General features: G+C 39.3%; 1 protein-coding gene across 2 annotated transcripts; it reads left to right on the forward strand.

Annotated features, from left to right (window-relative positions):
- The first annotated feature begins 1,212 nt into the window (after positions 1-1,212).
- Positions 1,213-9,298, forward strand: NR4A2 (nuclear receptor subfamily 4 group A member 2). 2 transcript variants are annotated; one of them, XM_075284394.1, is made up of 8 exons: positions 1,213-1,299; positions 3,129-3,253; positions 3,618-4,480; positions 5,093-5,222; positions 6,584-6,747; positions 7,557-7,759; positions 7,921-8,099; positions 8,194-9,298. In XM_075284394.1, exons 3-8 carry the CDS (start codon positions 3,620-3,622, stop codon positions 8,448-8,450), a joined length of 1,794 nt encoding a protein of 597 aa, XP_075140495.1. In that variant the 5' UTR covers positions 1,213-1,299; positions 3,129-3,253; positions 3,618-3,619; the 3' UTR covers positions 8,451-9,298. The 2 variants fall into 2 exon arrangements, with proteins under 2 accessions (XP_075140495.1, XP_075140496.1); XM_075284395.1 differs by having other exon boundaries at positions 6,584-6,672.
- The last annotated feature ends 17,384 nt before the right edge of the window (positions 9,299-26,682 follow it).

Raw genomic sequence — 26,682 nt, forward strand, 5'->3', positions numbered from 1 at the left:
CACTACAACAATGCAGCACTCCAATATCAAACACTACAAGTCTACAACACAATACTACAACACTACAGCACTACAACATTACAGCACTACAACATTACAATACTACACAGTACAACCACAGACATCAGATAAGAAGAAAAAGAGAATCACTTTATTTTACACCACTAAAAAATATTGTATATACATTATATTAGTAGTGACTGAGCTGTATACTATATACATACTAGTATTACAGACCATGTATAGATTTGTATGTGTATCTGTGTGCATATATATATATATATATATATATATATATGTATTTTTCTGTATGAGTATATGTACTTATATGAGTTCATGTGTGTATCTGTATTGTTGTTGTGTGTCTAGATATGTTTATATGTATTTGAGTACTGAGAATGTATGTCTATGTATATACGTACAGTATGTGTATCTGTCTATATGAGTTTACTGAGTTTATGTTTTGTATATATCTATCAGTAATGTATATATATATATATATATATATATATGTATCAGTAATGTGTCTATAGATGTATACATATGTATGAGTATATGTACTTATATGAGTGCATGTGTGTATCTGTATTGTTGTTGTGTGTCTAGATATGTTTATATGTATTTGTCTGAGTACTGAGAATGTATGTCTATGTATATACGTACAGTATGTGTATCTGTCTATATGAGTTTACTGAGTTTATGTTTTGTATATATCTATCAGTAATGTGTATATATATATATATATATATATATATATATATATATATATGTATCAGTAATGTGTCTATAGATGTATACATGAGTCTGTATGTTCTGCACATGTATGTCTAGCTGTACCTGTGTAAGTTCTGTGCATGTCACCAGTGTGTAAAGCTTTGCACGAGTTGCAGTCTCCCCAGCTCTCTCCTCACACACCTACACACTCACATCTACACACTTTCCTGGTGTTGCCCCCACTAGGAAGACTCCACAGAAAGTGAGAACCCAACTGGCTCCCACCTTAGCCCTGCTCACTGCGTGACGTCACATCGGAAATTTACCAAAAGCCAGAACAGGGCCAACAGCACAGACGGAGCAGGACGGGGCGGCGCTGATTGGCTGCGGGCTGCTGACGTCAGCTGACGCCGCTGCTTGTAGAGCTGAGGAATACTGAGCCCACATAAACAAAGGCACATTGCACGGACTGCTCAGTGCTCCGAGTACAGCGGCAGCGGCAGCACAGCCTGCACAGGGATGTACAGCAGCAGCAGCAGCAGCAGCAGCAGCACAGCACAGCTGGAGGCATAGAGGAGCCTGCAAGTAAGTGGCCATTCATCTCATACACCCACATCCTATACACTGTGTCTGCTCTCATGGATACTATACACAAGTTATTAGCAGCAGTGCTATACATCATAGGATCACTATATAATATACTACAAGATCCAAACTTGGGCCAGGACTGGAGGAAAGAAGAGTTTAATGACACATGTCTAGTAGAAGCTGAACATGTTCTATCTATCTATCTATCTATCTATCTATCTATCTATCTATCTATCTATCTATCTATCCTGCATATTCTTCTAGCTAAGATACCATGTGCTGCAAAAGTAAAGTTACACTATATAGTTACCATGTGTTCTATACATGGATAGATAGATAAATGATAGATAGATCGATAGATAATATAGAACACATTGAAGCTATTTAGTTATTATGTGTAATGTCATTTCACTACATCATTGTCATTATATGTCATTGCAATACAGTACACATGGTGATGATAGATAGATAGATAGATAGATAGATAGATAGATAGATAGATAGATAGATAGATAGATAGATAGACAGACAGACAGACAATATAGTAAAGTTATTCAATTACTATTTATAATACCAGTTCTCTATTACAGAGCACATGGTTGTAATAGATAGATAGATAGATAGATAGATAGATAGATAGATAGATGATGTAGAACAGATTGCAGTCAATATTTATAATGACATTTCACAACTACAGAGCACATGGTGATGACAAGTTGATAGACAGACAGACAAACAGATAGATAGATAGATAGATAGATAGATAGATAGATAGATAGATAGATAGATAGATAGATAGATAGTGCCACATCACTACTGCTAAAGATCACGTGGAAAATGACAATGAATACTTGGGGCTCAATATTAGCTGCATAGTTTCCATGTGTTCCATAGCCTGCCTATCTATCTACAGTATCTATCTATCTATCTATCTATCTATCTATCTATCTATCTATCTATCTATCTGTCTGTCTGTCTGTCTGTCTGTCTGTCTGTCTGTCTGTCTGTCTGTCTGTCTATCTATCTATCTCTCCCCCATATTGTTGCTTCCTCTGCTGCTTTGTGCAGTGTAGTTGCCCTGTTACAGGGGGGGGGGGTCTTCTGGTCTCCTAGGCTACTGTACACGGGGCCATCAGCTGGAAGAGGTGATGCTAACCAATTACCATGGTCTGGGTGTCAGGGGGTCTTCATGTAGCGCTATTTCTCTATTGTAAGCCATTTTACTGCTTTCTGTTCAGACGGTGTCTACACTTTGCAGAATTATCGCACCGGCTGATACAGTGTGTGTATTATATGGATACAACTCGTAGTTGATATTGTCACTATAATTTGCTCTTTTGTGTAATGTTAAATATATAGGAGAATATTTAAGGTGGATTTTTAATATTACATATAGGTGATCAGAATTAATGAATCCATGTGACAGGTGCCTAGGCCCGACTGCAAGACGTGTGTTCATAGAACTAGTTGTCAGTGATGGATCATACAGTGTGTACAGTGACTAAGAAGAGTGAAATGACTCCACACAGTCTAGTGAAGGTGCAATGATTTGTAGTCAGGGATTTCACTAGTGACTCAGGTTCACCATACAAGTCATTTCCACTCAGCAATGGATTTTACTTACCATGTTTCCCCCTGGGAATCCACAGTGTCCATGCCTTATAGCTATATGTTGTGTGTGCATTATATGTGTGCACATGCCTTATAGCTATATGTTGTATATGCATTATATGTGTGTACATACCTTATAGCTATAGGTTGTATGTGCATTATATGTGTGTATTCTCCACCATACTGACGGCTTATTCTATATCATTTTATTGCAGAGACCTATGCTGGTAAATTGGGGTCTTCTAAACTAAACCTTTTCATATCTTGGAAATCTTGCCAACAAGAACTACAACACTGTCATCCTTTACTTACATCGAAAACGCCCGCAGCCCGGCTGAAGGTTAGTTCACTTCCTTAGGGGTCGGGATTTGGGGTTTTTATACTAGTTAGTTTGGGGTTATAATGTATAATTTTTTTTAATATTTTGACACATGGTTGTCATAGAATCATTAGACTTTCATGTAACAGGTGGGAGTTTATTTCTTGTGCCATAGCAGGTTATAGCACCTTGAGGGCAAGTTATAACAGCTGGAGGGGTTGTTGTCAGTCTTATGGGGAGATTTAAAGGGTGGTGGGAGGCTTCCATTGACTTTGAGGATTTTTTTGGGGGGTGGGAGGAGGGGGGATGAATGAAACAATACTCCAGTTTTCAGAGAAGTCCACAGTTGAACAGTTTGGGTATCTATGTAATTGTTTCATTCCAGCCATGCCCTGTGTTCAGGCTCAGTATGGGTCATCGCCACAAGGAGCCAGCCCAGCTTCCCAGAGCTACAGTTACCACTCTTCAGGAGAATACAGCTCCGATTTCTTAACTCCAGAGTTTGTCAAGTTTAGCATGGACCTGACCAACACTGAAATCACTGCCACCACTTCTCTCCCCAGCTTCAGTACCTTTATGGACAACTACAACTCCGGCTACGACGTCAAGCCACCTTGCTTGTACCAAATGCCAATCTCTGGTCAACAGTCTTCAATAAAAGTTGAAGATATTCAGATGCACAGCTACCAACAGCACAGCCACCTGGCCCCCCAGTCCGAGGAGATGATGCCACATTCGGGCTCAGTGTACTACAAATCCTCTTCACCCCCAAGTTCTAACACCCCAGGCTTCCCTGTCCAGCATAGCCCAATGTGGGATGACCCTGGCTCCCTCCACAGCTTCCATCAAAACTATGTGGCCACCACCCACATGATTGACCAGAGGAAAGGTCCTGTCTCCAGACTCTCCTTATTCTCTTTCAAGCAGTCTCCACCTGGGACACCAGTGTCTAGTTGTCAAATGAGGTTTGATGGTCACCATGTATCAATGAACCCCGAAACCTCAGGAGCCCATCACATAGTGGATGGACAGACTTTTGCTGTCCCTAACCCTATCAGAAAACAGGCAGCCATGGGTTTCCCTGGACTTCAGCTTGGTCATGCCTCTCAGCTCATTGACAGTCAAGTTCCTTCACCCCCATCCAGAGGGTCTCCATCCAATGAGGGTCTCTGTGCGGTGTGTGGGGACAATGCTGCCTGCCAACACTATGGAGTTCGTACCTGTGAAGGGTGCAAAGGATTTTTCAAGGTTAGTACTAGCTTTACTATCTACTTAATAGGTCGATAAAGGTGCAAAAAAATCAGAAACAAAATAGAACGTTCTCTAGGAAGTTCGCTATGAATTGGAAACAATGTATCAATGTATCAGTCACTCAGTCACAATGTATCAGTCTCTACTCAGTATTGCGATTATTTAGACATTTTGCTACAATGTCAGATATTCTTGTAACCAGCAGATGACACTTCATAATAAAAGGGACCCCTCCTCCATTTAAGGGCATTGTATCCCCCTTTGCTGGTGTTTGGTGGAACATTTCTGTTTGTGTTCCCAGCAGCTTCAGATATAAATTGGTTAGGACAGAGAACCGTGTCTTAACTAACCAAGTGGAACAGAATTCCCTATGGTAAAATTAAGTGATCTCTTTATTTCTGCGCCCTGATTGAATAATCTTATCGTGTGAAATAGAGACGTCTCAGAGGGATGTAAATAATATGAATGGCCACGGATCTGTATTTACTCCTTGTCTTCTTGGAATATAAAGCCCAGCTCTGTGGCTGAATGTTAATGCCCCTCCATGTCCCCTCCACAGGCAGGAGACCCCTGGATTCATCATCATCATCTTCTTCTTCTCTCTTACAGCGCACTGTGCAGAAAAACGCCAAATATGTTTGTTTAGCAAATAAAAATTGTCCGGTGGACAAACGACGTAGGAATAGATGTCAGTACTGTCGCTTCCAGAAGTGCCTAGCAGTGGGGATGGTCAAAGAAGGTACAGACAACAATTTATCCATTTGTATTATCTATTAACATAAGTAGAGATGGAGAGATAGATAGATAGATAGATAGATAGATAGATAGATAGATAGATAGATAGATAGATAGATACTATGGAACACATAGAAAGTCTTCAGCTATTAGTATATAATATGTATAATTTGCATTAGATACATAGATAGAAAAATAGATGATTAATAAATATCTATATAGAAACTGGATGGATGGAAGGAATGAAAGGAAGGATAAAAAGGAAAACAAGAAAAACGAGTGTAATTAGACACAGATAGATAGAGATAGATATATAGATATGAGAGATAGATAGATAGATAGATAGATAGATAGATAGATAGATAGATAGATAGAATGTGATTAGGTAGATAACAGTACTAAGTTTATTGAATTTGTTATTATTGCTATATTTATATACATTCACGTATATATTTATCTGACGGTGCAACACACACGTGTACATACACACACACACACACACACACACACACACACACACATATATATATATATATATATATATATATATATATATATATTATATTGGATTGATTGCTATACATTTTATAGATAGATAGATAGATAGATAGATAGATAGATAGATAGATAGATAGTATATCACTGCAGTACATTACTTGTTTTATCCTTTGTAAGCCTTCAATACATAAAACATAGTAAAGTGAAGGCTAATATATTTGGACAGGTACACAGGTAGATAGACAAATAGATAGATAGATGATAGATGATAGATAGATAGATAGATAGATAGATAGATAGATAGATAGATAAATAAATGAATAGATAGAAAAACAGATAGCTAGATAACCAGAGCACTAGAACACATGAAAATATTCAGCTATAATTCATAATGTTATTTCACTACAGTACGATAGATATACAGATAGAGATATGGAGAGATAGATAGATAGATAGATAGATAGATAGATAGACAGATAGATAGGAGATAGATAGATAATAGATAGATAGATAGATAGATAGATAGATAGATAGATAGATAGATAGGAATGCTTGCGGGTGTATAACAGTGTAGTACATGTTATTGTGACTGTGCACTGAGTGCTTGTCCTGCGTTTTCAGCAGAGGGTATACAGGTTATATATACATGTATACATATTGTAGTGCTGTGTATTAGGCTAGACTAGGACCCGGCTTTGGAGAGATCTTGATGCCAGGGAATTTCCTGGCCACCATTACTGATGCTCCTGCATTGTTCCTATAGCCAGGCTGGAGTGAAGGGGTCTTTGTCATGAGCAGAGCTCACTGTGTGCCCGGAATGTGTGTGGGTAAATCTTATTAACCCCCTCATCTTGTATTTACATCCAGTGGTTCGCACAGACAGTCTAAAAGGTCGAAGAGGTCGCTTACCATCCAAACCCAAGAGCCCCCAGGAGCCGTCGCCCCCCAGCCCCCCGGTGAGTTTGATCAGTGCCCTAGTGAGAGCCCACGTCGATTCCAACCCGGCTATGAGCAGCCTGGACTATTCCAGGGTAAGTGGGAGTTTAGGCTGCAGGTCTCAGCCTTTGTGGGGTTATCCTGGGTTTTTTTATGTCAACCCCATTTTGTAACTTTTAAGTTTGTAATTTATCTCCAAAATTCATAAAAATCGGCTGCAAAAACGGAAACAAATTTTAGATCGTTTGAACGTTCTATCTGATTCGATGGAAATTTAGGCAGGAGATGATCCCTGTTACCTGTGCACATCCCATTATAGAGCTGGCAGGTTTCCTCTCAATTCCTTCCAGACTGATTTCTTTTTGCTTCCCTTACTCTTCTGCACTTGCTATGGGAAAGTGTTTACTTTCGGCACCCTGTTTACGATCTGGTACCAATCAAATGACTTATCCCCATGAATAGAAGTGCCAACTATTTATAGTAACATTAGGAATCAATTTTCATTCAGAAAACTATAGACTGGGCACGTATATGTCGGCCGTTTTGTTTATAGCGCTTCCCGACTTTGCCCGACTACGGTTGTCGGGCGAGATAATCATCGGGCCGTTGGATTTCAACATGCCCAATCCTTCTATTATGAAGAGGAAGCTTCCCTCTTTCCATGGGGGGCACGTGTATGCTTGGCAGAGCGTGCATGTGTATAGGACAGTCTGTAGACTTATATGTCGGCCACACAAGCTATCTACAGAACGTTACTTCATTACTTCTAATTTGTTTCCTCTATAAATGTATTTATATTGTTGTCACTTTCTCTGTTATAGCATTACTTAATGATCATCCCGATTATGTTATACCGTATCTATTTTCTTAATCTTTATACACTAATGTATTGACTTTTTTATAGTTCCAAGCAAACCCAGAATTCCAAATGAACGGAGATGACACTCAACACATACAACAATTTTATGACCTGCTTACTGGCTCTATGGAGATCATCAGAGGTTGGGCCGAAAAAATCCCTGGCTTCTCCGAACTGCACAAACAGGACCAAGATCTTCTCTTCGAATCAGCTTTCCTGGAACTCTTTGTCTTAAGATTAGCCTACAGGTAATTATTAGCAAATTAAGATTTAATTGTTATATAAGCAACCCCTCGTTCAAGGTCAATTGATTTGCATTTTATTGGCTGTGCGGTAATTAGAAGTCTCTTAAAGGGCCATTTATTACATTGAGACTAATTAGTTTTTTTTTTCTTTTAATTAATTCCAGGTCTAACCCATCTGAGGGCAAACTCATCTTCTGCAATGGGGCAGTTCTCCATAGGTTGCAATGTGTTCGTGGCTTTGGGGAATGGATTGATGCCATTGTTGAGTTTTCCTCCAATTTGCAGAGCATGAACATTGACATATCAGCCTTTTCCTGTATTGCTGCACTGGCCATGGTGACAGGTGGGTATTGTAGGGGGTCCTGAATCCTATATAGGATATATGGGATATAATGCAATGATATGGGATGACTAACCAGTTGTGTTGTCTTCTACAGAGAGGCATGGCTTGAAGGAACCAAAAAGAGTAGAAGAACTTCAGAACAAGATTGTAAACTGCTTAAAGGACCATGTGACATTTAACAATGGGGGGCTAAATCGTCCCAACTACCTGTCCAAACTTTTGGGAAAACTACCAGAACTCAGAACCCTTTGCACACAGGGCCTGCAACGTATCTTCTATCTAAAACTGGAGGACTTGGTGCCACCACCTGCCATTATTGACAAGCTCTTTTTGGACACATTACCTTTTTAAAAACAAAGACATTTCGATGAACTTTATCGATTTCCAGACCAAGAGGACTCAACCTGTGAACTAAACCCTAAGGCCCCCTAGGCCAGTGACTAGTGGCGGCCATGACAGAGGATGGGGGTGCACTTCAGGATGGAAGGACAAAGGAATTCATCACTAGAAGAAAGATTAAGATTATATAAGATTCTGAAAAACAAAAACACCATCTCTAGGAATGACCTCAGTCAATAGTATTAAGGTGACCAAGTCCACCCCCCAACCCCTCCCTAAAGAGACTCTGTTGTATAAGAAAGCTGTAATATATTGTGACATACATGTTCAGTGGATGGCATGAAGGATACAAAACATAATAATAATAAGGCTTGTACATGTATAAGATACAGTTTAGCTATTTTTAATCATTTTGTGCCTATTTATGACAATTTGTGTTTGCAAAAAACAAAAAAAAAACATATGAGAAATAAAACTATTGCATACAAAGGTAAAGCATGTGTATACAGTGCTAGATCTGGGAACACAAGGAACCTATAGGCAATTGCTCAGTCAGTAATGTCTATATTATATAAATAGTATTCAGACACTATGTAGTCTGCTAGATTTTATAAGCCTGGTAGTTGTAAGTAGGCACATGTAATATCATTCCACCCTGATGATGATGATGATGGCAGAGGACACATGTGGACACCCCTTGTTTGTACGTGTTGTATGTACTGTTGATGTTAATACACCATTTCTACAGTCTCTCACTTCTCCTTTCTTCACTTGTCTAAGGCTCCTTACATTGCATGCAGCAGCTTTATCTTCTTCCAGGGACATCAGTGCAGCCCCATTGGAAATGACTGATGATCAGCACTTTGGATTTATTTTTATTTTTATTCTAATTGTCTCCAAAATTGTCAGTTAATATATTATTATTATTATTATTATTATTATTATTATTATTATTATTTCATTGTTTGGAAAGTAAAGAATTTGTAATACTGACATCAGCTTTAGTATTGCTTCTTATGTCATGTGGATGGAAAAACAGACAGATGGATGGATAGGGAGATGGATAAATAAATAGATAGATAGATAAATACAGTATAGAAATGAATACAATATATTGGAAGATATCTGGGATCTAAAGTAAGAGTATAAGGAATTTATTATGCAAGTATTTACTAAAAGGAAAAGTGTGAAGTGTGAAGATGAAGATGCCTTGTACATTGTCGATGATACTATGAAGTCAATGCTATCTATCTATCTATCTATCTATCTATCTATCTATCTATCTCCTATCTATCTATCTATCTATCTATCTATCTATCTATCTATCTATCTCCTATCTATCTATCTATCTATCTATCTATCTATCTATCTATCTATCTATCTCCTATCTATCTATCTATCTATCTATCATCTATCTAATCTCATATCAATCAATCAATCAATCAATCAATCTATCTAATATATATATATATATATATATATATATATATATATATATTTCTATCTTATCTATCTATCTATCTATCTATCTATCTATCTATATTCATCCATCCTTCCATCCATCCATCCATCCATCCATCCATCCATCCATCCATCCATCATACAGATTGTACATATATATTATTTTAACCTTATCCTCTTTATGACTATATGTGCACAAAGTGCAGCTTCCACTGCTAATAACAGGTTCACTAGTTTAATGTAATATTTGTATTTATTTACATTTATTTTGATTTCATTATTATTTATGTTTATACATTTATTTATTATTTAAGAAAAACAAAAAAGTTCTTAACATTCTATTGCAAACATTTGGATTAATTTAGTTTAATCTATCTATCTATCTATCTATCTATCTATCTATCTATCTATCTATCTATCTATCTATCTATCTTTTTTTCTGTCTATCTACCTATCTAAATAGCTATCTTAATCCCAATCATATTATTTACATTCAAATAAGAGACAGATGGATAGATAGATAGATAGATAGATAGATAGATAGATAGATAGATAGATAGATAGAGTGGATAGGTAGACAGACAGTTAACTATAGACTATATCTACACACAGTCCTTCCATTATATTACAGCTCTTGCTATAAGTACAGGCGGCTTTTGTTACTTTCCCTCCCAGTGATATAAGCCAAGTCTTAAGACTGAGGAATAATCTTTCTTATAATTATCACTATCAGGTTTTTCTCTAAATAATAACTTGCTAGAAGCCAGAACACTAGCGATAAAATAATAACATTTCTCAGCCAGGTTCTAATCTATTCTATTCTGTTATTTCTATATATTATACAGGACCTTATATTATTAGAATGTTTTATATTAGAAAAATTCATTAGAATTTCTTAGAATGTAAAAAGATTTCCTTAATTCTTTATGATCACTTCTATGTGCATGACATAGGACTTATTGTGAATTTCCACCCGATTCACATGGACTTGTAGCTTTTAGTTATTTCTCTTTTAATTAGTTATTTTGTTTTCTGATGGAGATTTGTGCAATAGAAACTTTTTATTCTATATTTATTTTATTCTATATTCTATTTTATTTATTATTTTTTCATTTGATTATTCTATTATTTTATGATATATTCTATTTTATGACTTATTTTTATATGATTATTATTTCATTTTGTTTACTTTGTTGCAAGTCAGGTCCGTCCTTAAATCTAGAGACAGACTGCGCAGAGAATCACACACAAGATGCGACATCTTATTATTTAATCTCTCATTTTTATACGAGGATTTTTACATTCTTCTTCTTGTATTTCTCTCCTCTTTATTACATTACATTACATTTCTATCCCTATCGATCCTTCTCTCCAGCACTGATCCCGGTCTATATACAGCAGAGATCAATAAGAGATCTAATCCTAATATTTACCTGCTTCGCCCTGTAATGAGGAAAGTGCAATTTATCCTCTAATAACCGGCTGAGAAAGTCACCAAAGAAAAGAGCCATTTCCTCCCCGGTCATTTTCTTTTACTTTGTAGCATTTATAGCGGGATTGGGAGAAAAACGGAAACATTGTAGCGATTTGTTGCGACGTTCCGCATTCCAGGCGCAGCGTGTGAACTCAACATACACAAAACTATATTAATAGAAAATAATCCATTTATACAGGGAAATGTGGCACAGGTCTAGACTGAGTATTTTATTATACTGTGGTTTTATAATTTTATTTAGGGTTGTTTTTATTATCCGCCAATTCCATCACCAAAGTTTAATAGGCGGTAAGATAGATAGATAGATAGATAGATAGATAGATAGATAGATAGATAGATAGATAGATAGATGATAGATAAATGATAGATAGATCGATAGATGATAGATAGATAGATGATACCATAGATAGATAGATAGATAGATAGATAGATGATAGATAGAAGATATGAGATAGATAGATAGATGATAGATAAATGATAGATAGATCGATAGATGATAGATAGATAGATGATACCATAGATAGATAGATAGATAGATAGATAGATAGATAGATGATAGATAGAAGATATGAGATAGATAGATAGATAGATAGATAGATAGATAGATAGATAGATAGATAGATAGATAGATAGATAGATAGGTTATATACTTATCTGTACATACCTAGATCGTCTGGTGAGCGAGACTATTAGTATATACATAGAGATCTCCCAATATGAGCTCAATATTTATAGGATCTTATACTGTTATAGCTAAGAGAATTTATCTCTATTCAATTTTCTTTCTTTCTTTCTTTCTTTCTTTCTTTCTTTCTTTCTTTCTTTCTTTCTTTCTTTCTTTCTTTCTTTTTCTCTCTCTTTCTATATATCCATCTCTACATTAACCTTATCTATCTGCCTCCCTCTCTTATGTATATGTATGTTTCTCTCTGTCTACATTTTACGTACATAGGAACTCTATCTATCTATCTATCTATCTATCTATCTATCTATCTATCTATCTACTAACTATCTATCTATCTATCTATCTATCTATCTATCTATCTATCTATCTATCATAGTTTCTAATTATCATCCATACATCCTAGGTATCTCTCCTCTCTGTCTCTATTTTATATTTATATGAACTCTTCCTCTCTGTCTTTCCTTCCTTCCTTCCTTCCTTCCTTCCTTCCTTCCTTCCTTCCTTCCTTCCTTCCTTCCTTCCTTCCTATTTATCATCTATCTATCTATCTATCTATCTATCTATCTATCTATCTATCTATCTATCTATCTATCTATCTATCTATCTATCTATCTATCTTTACATCCCTGCATTGAGCTCCTTATCCCAGTGATAGTATTTCCCTCCATTTCCATGTAAAACTTACAGATGACACTTGTCACATCGAGCTCTGCCACATCATCTGTCCCTGCAGTCACTACAGATCTCTCCCCCTCTCACTATATATATATATATATATATATATATATATATATATATATATATATATATATGTATTCCTTTCTTACATGCGTTGGTTAGATTGCACTAGAGGATGGTATTAACCCTTCCCCACCTTGACACGTTAAGCTTTTGCTGTTTCTTTAAAGGGTTAACCAGGAGACAGATCTCTGATATAATGCACAATCCAGTGAGCAGTCAGACTTGTCTGGGGTTACTAGGCTACTGCAAATCCTCAGCCATGGGCTTTGTACATGATGATGAAGGATGCTGAGACTTGTTGTTCCCCAGTAATGTGAGATAGGGGTGACTAATGCTGGAGGGTGTAGTAATATGATTTTACTGTAAGGATAGCTCAGAGGTGCTGATCTTAATCTACAGTCTTAAAGGGACACTAACCCTGTAAACTCTCTCTTATCTCACCTTGGTGTGCAGATGAATACAGTCTTTTGTTCCTTGTTATCAGTCATTTCAGGCTGGGGAGTGCTGCCTATAATGTCCTTCAATGGGATTACTGATAAAAAAAAGTTTTGACAAGTCTGCCATGATCAGGACTTCATCTTTATGGATGATATTAGTAACACTTATAAGGCACTCATTGGAAGTTCCTATAATGGTTCTTACTGAGATACAAGTTATTGGGTTGTGGGGATAGAACTAGAGATTGGAAGTGATGGCGACCGTTTTAGAAGGTATGGCGGGCATCAGAGATGAGGTTGATTATTAAATCTGATATACAATTATACACATATCAGAAGTTTATGATAATATCTTCTGGCTGGGTAGTTTTTTTTTCCCAGTATTGTCTTCTATGCTTGGCTTTTAGGCTGGAGACAAACATTGCAACTGTTTTTTGGGTGGCTAGACTCAATCCCCACTTCATGCACCTTTGTGGTGTGCAAATTGTAAAAAGTAGAATTTTTTTTGTACAAAATGAAATGAATTTGGAAAAGAGAAATGTAAATCCCATCAATATTTGGTGTGACCTTTACCCTTTGGAGGAAGAGTCCTGGAAGTGATGATACAGCCCCCCTGATCTCAACGTCATCCAATCCGTCTGGGATGAAGGAAAGAGACAGACGGATTGGAGCAAGCCTACATCCACACAAAATCTGGACTTAGTTCTCCAAGATGGCGGCGGGAACAATCTCCCTGCCCAGTTCTACCAAAAACTGTACTGAGAAGAAGGTAAAGGGCAAAGGTCACCCCAAATATTGATGAGATTTACATTTCTCTTGTCTTCATTCACTTTATAAAATAAACTATTAACCCTTCAATTTCTCAAAGCATTCTCACTTGGCAGCTTTTTTCCTGACCTGCCTAAAACCTTTGCACAGCTTGTGTTTACCAATACGGTTTACAGACATCCCCTCATCATGGGTCTCGATTCTTCCATGATGGTTTATAACGCCAGCTGTTACTATTGTAGCCAACCCAGGCCAGATGTGGTGATGCCACTACTGAGAATTGGAATGTCATTGCAGTGACATCATCACCCTAAAACAGAGACCAGCAGGGAAGGATTGAGACTGATCGAATGGCTCAAGACTATGACAATAAGTATCTTGTATTCTTATATTTTTATTATAGGAGAGCTCAGGGTTTGAGAAATTATGTCTTATCTTTTTTTTACATTTATTGATATCTTGACTGTCACAGACCGCACTCAAAACAGCATAAGACGTCATAGAAAACAGAAAATCTTAAATTGATACATTATTGATACATTGATACGTTATTGATACATTGATAAATTGATACATTATACAATATATATAAAATAGCATGTAATATAGTAGGGTGTTTATTACCAAGAGTGACACCCATATCAATACTTATTATTAGGCTATCTTATGACATCATAGTCTGTCTTAAGCTAAGGCCCCACTTTGCCAAAACGCAGCTTTTTTTGTTGCAGATTTTGTTGCTTTTCTCTTTTTTGCATTAAATCCAGGATTGGATTGAACAAAAGGTAGAAGTATAAGTGCTTAAATATACAGTATATCTCCCATTCTTGGCTTTGGCTCAAAAACCCTCAACAAAATCTGTAACAAAAAACGCATCAGCCTTAAAGGGATTGTGCATTTTTGGAAATTCTGAGTTAATAGGAGGGAAAACCCCGTTAAGGACACTTGTTTATTAGCTGAAGTAGAGAGCAATTGCAAAAAGACTCCTTACTCTGGAAGACTCAGCATGTCACGCATTACATGGACAGGCCATTGATTTGAATTGGAACAGTGTAATGCTTTACATTATAGAGGCACTGCAGGGAAATTAAATACTATTAATGGGTTGTCCCTATTTGGGAACCATGGGTTAAAAGAGACCCCAATTTCAGGACCCTAATTTATTAACCAGAAGAAAGAGCAGCCAAAAAATGCCATGTTCTTGCAAATTCATGGACAGGCAATTGATTTGAATTGGCAGAGTTTAATGCTTTACATCATAAAGGCACTGCGGGGAAATTAAATACTATTAATCGGTTGTCCCTATTTGGGAACCATGGGTTAAAAGAGACCCCAATTTCAGGACCCTAATTTATTAGCCGGAAGAGAGAACAGCCAAAAAATGCCATGTTCTTGCAAATTCATGGACAGGCAATTGATTTGAATTGGCAGAGTTTAATGCTTTACATCATAAAGGCACTGCAGGGAAATTAAATACTATTAATGGGTTGTCCCTATTTGGGAACCATGGGTTAAAAGAGACCCCAATTTCAGGACCCTAATTTATTAACCAGAAGAAAGAGCAGCCAAAAAATGCCATGTTCTTGCAAATTCATGGACAGGCAATTGATTTGAATTGGCAGAGTTTAATGCTTTACATCATAAAGGCACTGCGGGGAAATTAAATACTATTAATCGGTTGTCCCTATTTGGGAACCATGGGTTAAAAGAGACCCCAATTTCAGGACCCTAATTTATTAGCCGGAAGAGAGAACAGCCAAAAAATGCCATGTTCTTGCAAATTCATGGACAGGCAATTGATTTGAATTGGCAGAGTGTAATGCTTTACATCATAGAGGCACGGGGAAATATAATACTATTAATGAGTTGTCCCTATTTGGGAACTATGAGACCCTAATTTCATGCTCAGGACCCTAATTTATTAGCCAGAAGAGAGAGCAGCTACAAAATGCCATGTTCTTGCAAATTCATGGACAGGCAATTGATTTGAATTGGCAGAGTGTAATGCTTTGTATATCTTATAGAGGTGCTGCAGGGAAATCGAACACTTGCTTCTGAATTAAGAGGGTCTCAGCAGGGGAACCTTCTTAAAAAGGACGGCCCATTGTATAGATTTACATATCTCATGAGTAAACAGTGGTGGGGCTTTCCTCCGTGGGCGCCATAGCTAAATATAATCCTAATATAGACACAAGAGTGAAGTAATATCAAGGATTAAAAATCTAAAAATAGAACATTTCCACCTTATTTGATGCTTTTTTTCTAGGTGATGTCAGCTATAAACAGGGATATGAACACTTCATGGTGCTGTTTATATAAAGATTCCCATCTTCGTACTATACCATTCATAAGCTATGATATCACTGACTCATGTTACCAGTTTTACGTGACAGAATGAATAATACAATTTTGAGACTATTCCCTGATGGAATGTGGAATAACGTCAGTATTTCCCTCTGCAATAAAAAATCCCCAGTAAATAGAAGTCTATGAGCTGTCCTCTGCTGTCTATTGTTTCTAGGTTATTGTATCCGCTTCTGGAAAGTTGGGTAACAACCGCTATGTCCTCCATTACTGTACACCCAGCTTTACTCCTGAATAGCAAATATAATGTAATACCTTCCCATCCCCCATAATGTTACATATTTGAGCACATTATCCTATCTGGAATCATAAAAAAGCTAGATAAAGTGAGAATTGCAAAGTCTAATCCAAAACCAGAAAATCTGAAAGTTTAAAGGGAATGTATTATCAGAGAATATCTCATTACTCTTATTTTTTAAAATACTGAGTCAAGTTGTTTTTATTCTTTAAGTCAATATCAATACCAAAATATATTGAAGTTTTCACACTGGCACAATAATAACTTTGCTGTGTGGACTGGGATTTAGGCTAGCAGAGTCATCTCATTGTCTTCAGAGGGTGCAGCTCACATTTCAGCTTTGTTGTATGGACTAGGGAAGATTAGCAGAGTCATCTCATTATCTTCAGAGGGTGCAGCTCACTTTACAGCTTTGCTGAGTAGACTGGGACAGTTTAGCAAAATCATCTAATTGTCTTCAGAGGGTGCAGCTCACTTTACAGCTTTGCTGCATGGACTAGGGGAGGTTAGCAAAGCCATTTTATTATTTTCAGATGGTGCAGCTCACTTTTAAGCTTTACTGAATAGACTGAGTCATTTAGCAGATTCATCTCATTATCTTCTGAGGGAACAGCTCACTTTTCAGCTTTGCTGAGTAGACTGGGACAGTTTAGCTGAATCATCTCATTATCTTCAGAGGCTGCAGCTCACTGTTCAGCTTTGGACTAGGGAATGTTAGCAAAGCCATTTTTATTATTTTCATATGGTGCATCTCACTTTTCAGCTTTGCTGAGTAGACTGAGTCAGTTTAGCAAAGCCATCTTAATCTTTTCAGAGGGTACAGCTTACTTTAGAGCTTTGCTGAGTAGACTGACTTAGTTTAGCAGATTTATCTTATTATCTTCAGAGGATGCAGCTCACTTTTCAGCTTTGCTGTGTAGATTGGCATAGCTTAGCAGAGTCCTCACTTTATCTTCACAGAGCGGGGAAGGTTTTTTTTTTTTTTTAATGTAGATTGTGAGCCCCATATAGGGATCACAATGTACATTTTCTTTCCTATCAGTATGTCTTTGTAGAATGGGAGGAAATCCATGCAAACACAGGGAGAACATACAAACTCCTTGCAGATGTTGTTCCTGGCTGGATTCGAACCCAGGACTCCAGCGCTGAAAGTGCTAACCCCTGAGCCACTGTGTTTCCCCTTTTTTTTTTTTTCTTTTTTAAAGATCTATTGTACTGCAGAAAAGTAAGGCTAGTACAGATAAGACCCTGTATGCATTTTCCTGTCCCTTCCACATCTTTGGAGGATTTGATTGCCAAAGCTGCTCTAATGTGTATGTGGATTAATGTATATTTATATGTTGGTGTATGTTCCAATTCACTTTATGATATGACTAAGGAAACTGTTCTGAAACGTGTAAGCGAAAAGTGTTGTTTTTTTATATGCCTTATATTTTCCTTTTTTTTTTGTCAACCTGATGAAATTTTAGATCTACTTCATTACAAGTTAAGTCTTATCAAACGTTGGACTTTGGTTACCGGATAAATATTTTTTTGGTTTTTGCTAAATGTATAACCTTAAAGGATAAGACATCGAATGAAGATCTGTTTAAAGTGGCATCTCATTCACTGGTCACACGAGCTATCTGGAGCTCAGTCCCATTCAAGTGAGGCTGAAATACCAAGTCCAGCCACTCCATGGTGGGGCGCTGTGCTTGTTTTTCTGTGAAGAGACTACAGCATTCACCTGGTCTCTTCAAATGGCGATTCAGCCGATATTCTGGGTATTGGACCCCACTAAAAAAGGAATAAGCTTAATAACCCCTTTCAAGGAAGCTTTTAAAACCAAGTAGCTTCAATATAAAAAGAAACAGAAAAACACATGATTTCACTTGCTAGTGCCCACCACCCCCAAATAGGGGGGCTTTACTCTACTTCTAGGGGTCTCTTGCTCTGCAGTTTTTTGCAATCTTTGATACCTATAATAAAATAGCCATGAGATAATTAAATATGAGGCTTGAATTACCATGCGAGATCTAAACACTGTGGAAACGGGAAATGGAGATGGTGAACAGACGCAGAACCTGCACCAGCCTGTGACCTGACAAGACCCTAATGTATTTTATAGCCTCCGGTGCTTTGTCAAGCCTTTCTGTTCCACCGCATACATTTATGTAATATGCAACTGAGTATGTCGTCCACAATCTGTAAAACCATTTTCCTTGGAGAAAGAGTTTTGCAGATTTGAAAATAAGGTGACAATAGCAGAGATTTTCAGCATCAAATTGTATCACGAATTTGCCGTATCCGCGGAAATTGGATTAGGTGTACGGTTTGATTCAGAAGAAAAAAAAAAAGAAGCAGAAATGTTCTCCCCCCGCAGCTGCCGCCGACTCCTTGTCGCGCTGGATCTGAAATCCCTCGGATGAAAGGGACAGTCTGGGGGGTGACGGCTGCATGAAGGATCCGAAACTTTTTATTGACGGGTTATTTACAGACCTTTCTGCTTCTTTAGAATTTTCTGTTATATATTATAATATTTTATCTTAAGGTAGATCCGCAAAAAGTTAACGTCACGCACACATGCGGGTCCTCTATGTTATGTCTTCTGAAGAAACATGCTGTATTAAAGGGGTCTGACACCCAGCACCTCCCCCGATCAGCTGTTTGAATAGACAAGCGCTGCAGTCTCCTTACTGCCCTACATTGTATAGTGGCTGTGACTGGTATTGCAACTCCATGGCTGCAGAATGTCCATGTGACCAGTGAACCTCAGTGGTCTGAGAAAAACAAGGGTGTGGGACCTATCACTGTTTCTGAAAAGCCCAATAACATACCCCAGCTGATTGGCGCAGTCCCCAAGTGTACGTGTGAGCCTAGCTTAATGGCCATCTTAAAGGGTCTTGACTGTGAGAACAACTACAGTATAGAAGATCTGTGAAGGTCTGACTACTGGAAACCCCACCGATGATAAATGAGCAAAGCTCTATTCATTTCTATGGGACTACCAGAGACAGCTGAAGTCCAATGCTCTACTATATCCAGCACTCCTATAGAAGTCAATGGAGTGGCAGTGTGCCTGCACCTATAGTTTGATGGTACCCCCATTCCCCCATTCTTGCAATTGTTCAGGGTCCCACGGGATAGACCCCACCAATCTTCCCCGCATCTTCCACCATTCATCTTGGGATGCTAAGCCAAGGGAAAAGGAAAGGAAAGACACATCAGTATATATATGAGGCTTTAGGGACTGTATTTTTACCAATCAATAAGTTGGGACCTATTATATGATAAGTTGGGCCAACCCCTTAAAGGGGTTTCAGTGACTTATTGATTGATTACCTATTTTTAGGATACATAATCAACTGTAGATCAGCGGGGTCTGACACACAAGACCACTATGGATCAGTTGCTGGAATCGGCATTGGTGCCGCTTGATGTCATGTCTCTCAGTCATATGACCTGTTCGCTGCTCAGCCCCATTGAAGTGAATTGGGCTGAGCTGCACTATGAAGCATGGCACTATATCAATGTATAGCCTGTGTTTTGTAAGGGCTGAAAAAGCTGCAGTGTACACAAAGCTGATCATCTGGGTCCTGGTATTGGACCCCTAGATGACCTATCTTAAAGGGGTTGCCCAAATTGTTAAGTTTACCGGAGCTCCTATGGTGGTTTCTTTATGCAGGACTTGAGGGTTCCAGTCTGGTTCTGACCCAGAGTCATGTAATAGAAACCCACCCTCAACCCCTGGGACACTCTGCCCTCTCCGTCCTCTCCTGAGTTAACAGGTACTTAGTTACCTGTGTTATGGCGGCTGGCTTTACTATTAGTAAGATCAGGTAGGAGGGGGTAAAGCAACCTGCGGGTCGGGAGCTTGTTCTGATCATGTGACCTGGGGTTGAAACCTGGTCAGAATTCCCAGGTCCAGCATAAAGAATCATTACAATCCCATTTTCCACAAACAACATTTCGGAATAGCCTTTAGTAAGGATTTTCTTCTCTTACCCTTCTTTTTCTGCTCCACGCCGCTGTTTTTCGGAATTTCTGTTTTTCTTCTTTATGCAAATGAGTCTTTAGAACGCACAGGGGGCGTTCCAAAAAAGACGCTCTTCCAAAGATCTAGCGCCACTTCTCTCTTTTTCTGCAGACGCCCCTCTGCGGTGTCATCAGCCGACGAGTTTCTGTTCGGGTCCAAATCCTGTGCATGCTCAATTGGCTTTGCCGTGTTGCGTTGGACAGAGCCGATTGCGCTTGTGTGTTTGGCCTGTGGCCATGAGCGTACAGGAAAATGGCCGAACAGACACGCGCAGTTGGCTCTGTGCAATGCAACGTGGCAGAGTCGACAAAGCATACGTGGGATTTGGATCCTGCACAAAGACTCGGCGGCTGATAACGCGGAGGAGAAGCGTCTGCAGAAGAAGAGAGAGGCGGCGCTGGATCTTTGAAACAGCGTCTCCTCTGAGCACAAGGAATGCGCCCTGCGCTTTCTGAAGACTCATTTGCATAAAGAAGAAAACCAAAAATTCTCAGAAACGGCGGGGCAGAGCAAAAAAAGAAAGGTAGGAGAAGAATAACTGACGTGATGTTGGTGGAAAGTCATATGATACCATCCCTTTTAATAAAACAAATGCAACACCCGAACATTCCAAATAATGCAATGCAAAGAACACTATAACAAACATTATTGCAACATTGTATCAGTGCTCAGTCCCAATTATAGAAGAAGGAGACTGGAAACACTTATAGCTATGCGGATTATCTGGAACAGCGTGCAAACTTCTACAGTCCGGTCACATGCATTTAGCAAAAAAAAAAAAAAAAAAACGGGAAAAATCTCACCTTCCATTCGAATTTGTTTCTGAAAGTCTTTATTGAGCGCTACTTTGAGCAGTGGCAGGTGTAGCCTTCAATTACTCCCGCCGTGACTGACAATCCCTACACTTTCAACCTTTCATGCAGAAAAATTAAGGATGTAATGTATGTTAAACTGTTTGTTTTTCAACATTCATCATACACACAATACGGGGCTAATTGTAATTTCCTGTGACACAGCCGTAAGCGCAGCAATGTTTTCTGTCAAAGCCGTTGAAATTCTTAGCACTGTTTCAAGTTCAGACACATTTCAAAGGCTGTCATACAACAAATGACATGAGAGGAACTTGCGGTGTTTCCTTAGTATTTAGCAAATTGCTTTGTAAATGTCTTGTTATATTTTGTGCAAGATGGGATCACACTTTTCACGGGGAAAATAGACTAATGTTTGTCAGGATGAGAGGAGAATTCTAAATGATTTGAAAGTCAAGCTCAATAGAAAAAAAAAAATACTAAAAGAGAAGGAAAGCCATAGCCTGAAGCTGCCGCCGCGGATCAACACTTAAAGGGGCGCCCGACTCTGGAAATATAGATGCCCCGAAATTTGTAACAAAGCTCTCCTAGCTAGGACTGTGCAAAAGTTTCAGGTAGTTGTGGAAAAAATGCTGTAAAGTAAGAAATAAAAGGGTTAATAGTTTAGTTTATGATGGAATGTAAATGTCACCAATATTTGGTGTGACCTTTGGAACGGATGATACGGCCCCCCCAGATCTAGCCCTGATCTCAACATCATCCAGTCCTTCTGGGATGACATGAAGAGAGACAGATTGGACAAGCAACATCCACAGATCTGTGCTTAGTTCTCCAAGATGGCGGCAGGAAACTGTAGGGAGAAGAAGGCAAAGGTCAAAGGGTAAAGGTCACACCAAATATTGATGGGGCTTATATTTGTCAGCCTAATAAAGTATCCAGCCCATAGTGGAAGTCTCTGACCACCTTACAACTATAAGGAAATGCCCAGCACACACCAAGAACATGCAAAGGAACAACTCATTGACACCATGAACTTAATCTTATAACTAACATGACAATTTATTACTGTAGACTTCGTTGTGGAAGTTTTTCAAGCTCTAATGTTATATTTAGCATGTGAGAAACCCACGTGTGAATTTATGTCTGTTGTTTGGTAAGTCTATTAACGCCTCCGTCTAGTAAAGGAAACAGCATTGTCTTGGGGTACCTTGGACCCAACTATTGTGATAGTCAGCCCAGCGCATGCGCGTGTCCATGTGTAGTGCGTATTGTGAGGGTGAGGTAAGAGACCAGACACAGCCATACCCGGCCTCCATTGAATACCACAGGTAGCATGCACAATGCCCTGTATAGTGGTACTACAGTGCAGACTGATATACTGTATACGGCTAACACAGGATCCAAGGAGGTGGGAGGAGCATGACCGAACGATTCCAAGGGTAAGTTCACACAGGCCGCCTCAGGTTCCGATCCAAAAGCTGGGTAAACGCGACTGAAACTGCCCCGGGATCCAGCCGCGTACTCTGCTCCGGATTAGGCCCGATGAATGGGACTAGTCTGGAGGAGGGAGTGTCTTCAGGCCGAATTGCGAGGGGAAGAATGAGCACTTTGCTTCTTTTTCCGGGAGCGGGCACAAGCTCCTGAGCAGCTCCCATTGATTTCAATGGGAGCCGTCTTTTTGGTCAGGATTTAGAGGCGAATACGGCATCAAAATCCTGACCGAAAATCCCCGTGTGAACTTACCCTAAGAGAAGATACTATTAGCCTTAAAACACATCAGATATGTTTTCCCTGAATTTTTTGTAATGGAATGGATTCATTGCAAATAAACCTTCTGGAGTAACCTCGGCCTGGCTGTAAGGCACCTGGCAGTAGAACAAGCCCTCCCCCCGCTCTGCCTGCTGCCCCTAGCTGTCCATCAGGCAAAAATGGGGGAATTGACCCCCGGATTCCAGATTTCCACAAGGCTTTTACTTCTGCAGGCTGACAATCTGGGGACGTTTCTGTATTTGCTGTTCCTTTTATCCACTCTCTGTACAGGACCGCGCAGGTGCAGGCGTTTTTAAGCCTTTTTATTACAAATTTGTGATTTTTCCTTTTTCCAGACAGTCCGTAAATGTAAGATAATTGCAATGGCCACTTGGGAAATAAAATTGCAATTATCTCTGATAGGCGGTAAGTAAAGATAAACCCAAATAAGCAAACAGAGCGACTAGAGAGGGTCCACAATGTAAGAAACAGGCAGGGGTCTGAGCCGGACACAAAAACAAAGACTCGATCAGATGGAATTAAGAAAATACAAAAACACCGATAATATTACAAAAAGACTTGACATGTTTCTGTCTTCCTGCAAGAAGATGATTCGCTTGTAATAATTTTGTGTGGAACCCAGCTATCCAACATGAACCTGCTTTGGTCCCTGAGTGTGGGGAACCATTCAGGGAGTTGCATCTTGTTGCATCATGTTGGATGTTGTTCCCCAAGGTTAGTGTCTGGAGCTATCACCTTATCCTTGGTCTCTTATCCTGCCAGTGAGCTAAGACTAACAACTTCTACAGTCAGAATCATCAAGTCTTTTCGCGAGTTGCACCAGTTCTCTAGAATGCGCTAACCTGGGCAGTCAGATTACACACAGCTTCATGGACATGCCAGAATTTATTATTATTGTTTATTCAAGATATTTCTATTCTTTTTTTTTTTTTTTTTTTTTTTTTTTAAATGTAGATTGTGAGCCCCACATAGAGCTCACAATGTACATTTTTCCCTATCAGTATGTCTTTTTTGGAATATGGGATGGAAATCCATGCAAACACGGGGAGAACATACAAACTCCTTGCAGATGGTTTTCTGCCCTGGGTGGGATTTGAACACCAGGACTCCAGCACTGCAAGGCTGCAGTGCTAACCACTGAGCCACCGTGTGGCCCCCCAAGATATTTCTATTATGTGGTCCTTCAGTGTCTGCAGTAGATACTGAATACTGTATTCTGAATTGTAATAGTCTTGCTGGGTGTGGTTTCTTAAAGAGCTTCTCCAGGCTAAAAGTATTGATGACCTTTCCTAAGGATAGGTTATTCATAGGAGATCTATGGGGATCTACCTCCTGACACCTGACTGAGCATCTGATACACAGAGAATGATGCAGGAAGCAGACAGCTCCGTTCTCTGTGTAGTGACCAAACCTGGTACTGCAGGTTAACGCCATGAGACCTAAGCTGCAGTGACTTAGTTTCACCACTATGCAAAGAACAGTGCTGTCTGTTTCCTGCTCCATTCTCTGTGTTATCAGCTGCTGAGAATCACTAGTCAATAGAGGTGGTGGGTGTCAGACCCCCCTGATCTGAAATTAGTGAACTAAATATTATTAGCACGGGTATCCCCTTTATTTCTTTAGTATTAAGAATAGTCTGCACATCATACAGTGCACTGGATACAGGGGTCATAACTGTAGCACCTCTAGGGTCATAGCACCTAGCAGGGGTCATTACCATAATGCCTCTAGGGTCATAACACCTACCAGGGGTCATTACCATAACACCTCTAGGGTCATAGAACCTACCAGAGGTCATTACCATAACACCTCTAGGGTCATAGCACCTAGCAGGGGTCATTACTGTAGCACCTCTAGGGTCATAGCACCTAGCAGGGGTCATTACTGTAATACCTCTAGGGTCATAGCACCTAGCAGGGGTCATTACTGTAGCACCTCTAGGGTCATAGCACCTACCAGGGGTCATTACCTTAATGTCTCCAGGGTCATAGCACCTAGCAGGGGTCAATACTGTAGCACCTCTAGGGTCATAGCACCTAGCAGAGGTCATTACCATAACACCTCTAGGGTCATAGCACCTAGCAGAGGTCATTACCATAACACCTCTAGGGTCATAGCACCTAGCAGGGGTCATTACTGTAGCACCTCTAGGGTCATAGTACCCGGCGCCAGAATATTATACTGTAGTATAAAACCAATCCCTATTACATCCTCAACATCAAAATCTAATCAGAATGTTATTGATTAGAAATAATTAGACTTGATACTAAATATTCAGCTTGATACAAATATTGGGGTACACTCTGGATGTGTCGCCCCATTGTATTCCCAGCAGACCTTCTTTTACTGCTCTCCAGAATTTTCTCCTTTCTCAAATCTACAAGTTCCAATGACATTAAAACCGCAATTTAAGGGAAAAACCACAATTATCGCTCCTTTATCTCAGCCTCATTAAGGATTTCCTCCACTGTGCTTAACGGCAAGATGAAAACCTATTGTAAGTGTTTTAATAGCCTTTAGAGTAATGAGGACAGGAAATCATCTGCTGTCTACGAACACACAGAAGTGCTCATGTTCTCTCAAAATAACTGCAAACGGATTCCTGTTTCCAAAACCACTTTCTATGGAAGGTGTAGTGGGCGTGAGCGTAAGACAAAGGAAACGTCTGTGACGGCGACAACAACCTGTGGGCTGCGCCGTGTACTGATGACTGATAGACATAAAGGCTTAAAGGGAGTGTGTCAGATCCAAAATGTGTCCCAAGGAAATATTAATGCTGTGTAGGGGCCATGAATGGGAACAGAAACAAACCCTGCAACTTTTTATAGGGTCAAGTGCACCAGGGGCAGGACCTGCTTTGCTGGATTTGCCTACAGGGGCAGGCAAAGGCTAACATTGGGTGGTAATTTTAGACAACATTCAGAGCACTTGTGACAATCTGGTAAATTAGGCCCCACCTCCGATGCACATGCAGACTTGCGTATCCATAACAAGATGACCACTAACCGATTCCAATCAAACCGGATTTGAACTGAATTTTGCAAAAGTTTAAGGCTTCATCCAAACCTGAAACGTTTGGGGTTTGTCACTCATGAGTCTCTACATAAAACCAGCCAGTACTTCTACCCAAAGCCAGACTCATTGTAAACCAATAGTCTAATCCTTCTAGCAAAGTTCAACACATTTACCTGCCTCGTGGCTCACAGTTTCAGCAGATCTATCCTAGAATTTGGTGAAGGAGAACAATCTGCATGAACCAGGAATGATCTATAAGAGATGACTCTTGTAAAAGCCACCAGGACATTTGGACCCATTAGGTCAATCATGGATCTAGCATAGGCTTGAACCACAGAGCAGTCTAAGGGATTATGAGATAATCCCAACTTTTCCACTGGAGATCCCCAGGTTGTGTCCACCAAAGCTGTCTCTTAGGCCGGTGCCTTGGAGAACTGAGCTCACTT

The sequence above is a fragment of the Leptodactylus fuscus genome, chromosome 8 (genome assembly GCF_031893055.1).
Source record: "Leptodactylus fuscus isolate aLepFus1 chromosome 8, aLepFus1.hap2, whole genome shotgun sequence".
Taxonomy (NCBI): Eukaryota; Metazoa; Chordata; class Amphibia; order Anura; family Leptodactylidae; genus Leptodactylus; species Leptodactylus fuscus.

What these genes read in the sequence shown, in the direction of transcription:
- NR4A2 (XM_075284394.1), top strand. Translation starts at nt 3,620, where the DNA reads ATGCCCTGTGTTCAGGCTCAGTATGGGTCATCGCCACAAGGAGCCAGC. An exon ending in GCAGCCTGGACTATTCCAGG is followed by an intron (nt 6,748 to 7,556) that starts GTAAGTGGGAGT and finishes ACTTTTTTATAG; the next exon opens with TTCCAAGCAAACCCAGAATT. An exon ending in TGCACTGGCCATGGTGACAG is followed by an intron (nt 8,100 to 8,193) that starts GTGGGTATTGTA and finishes TGTCTTCTACAG; the next exon opens with AGAGGCATGGCTTGAAGGAA.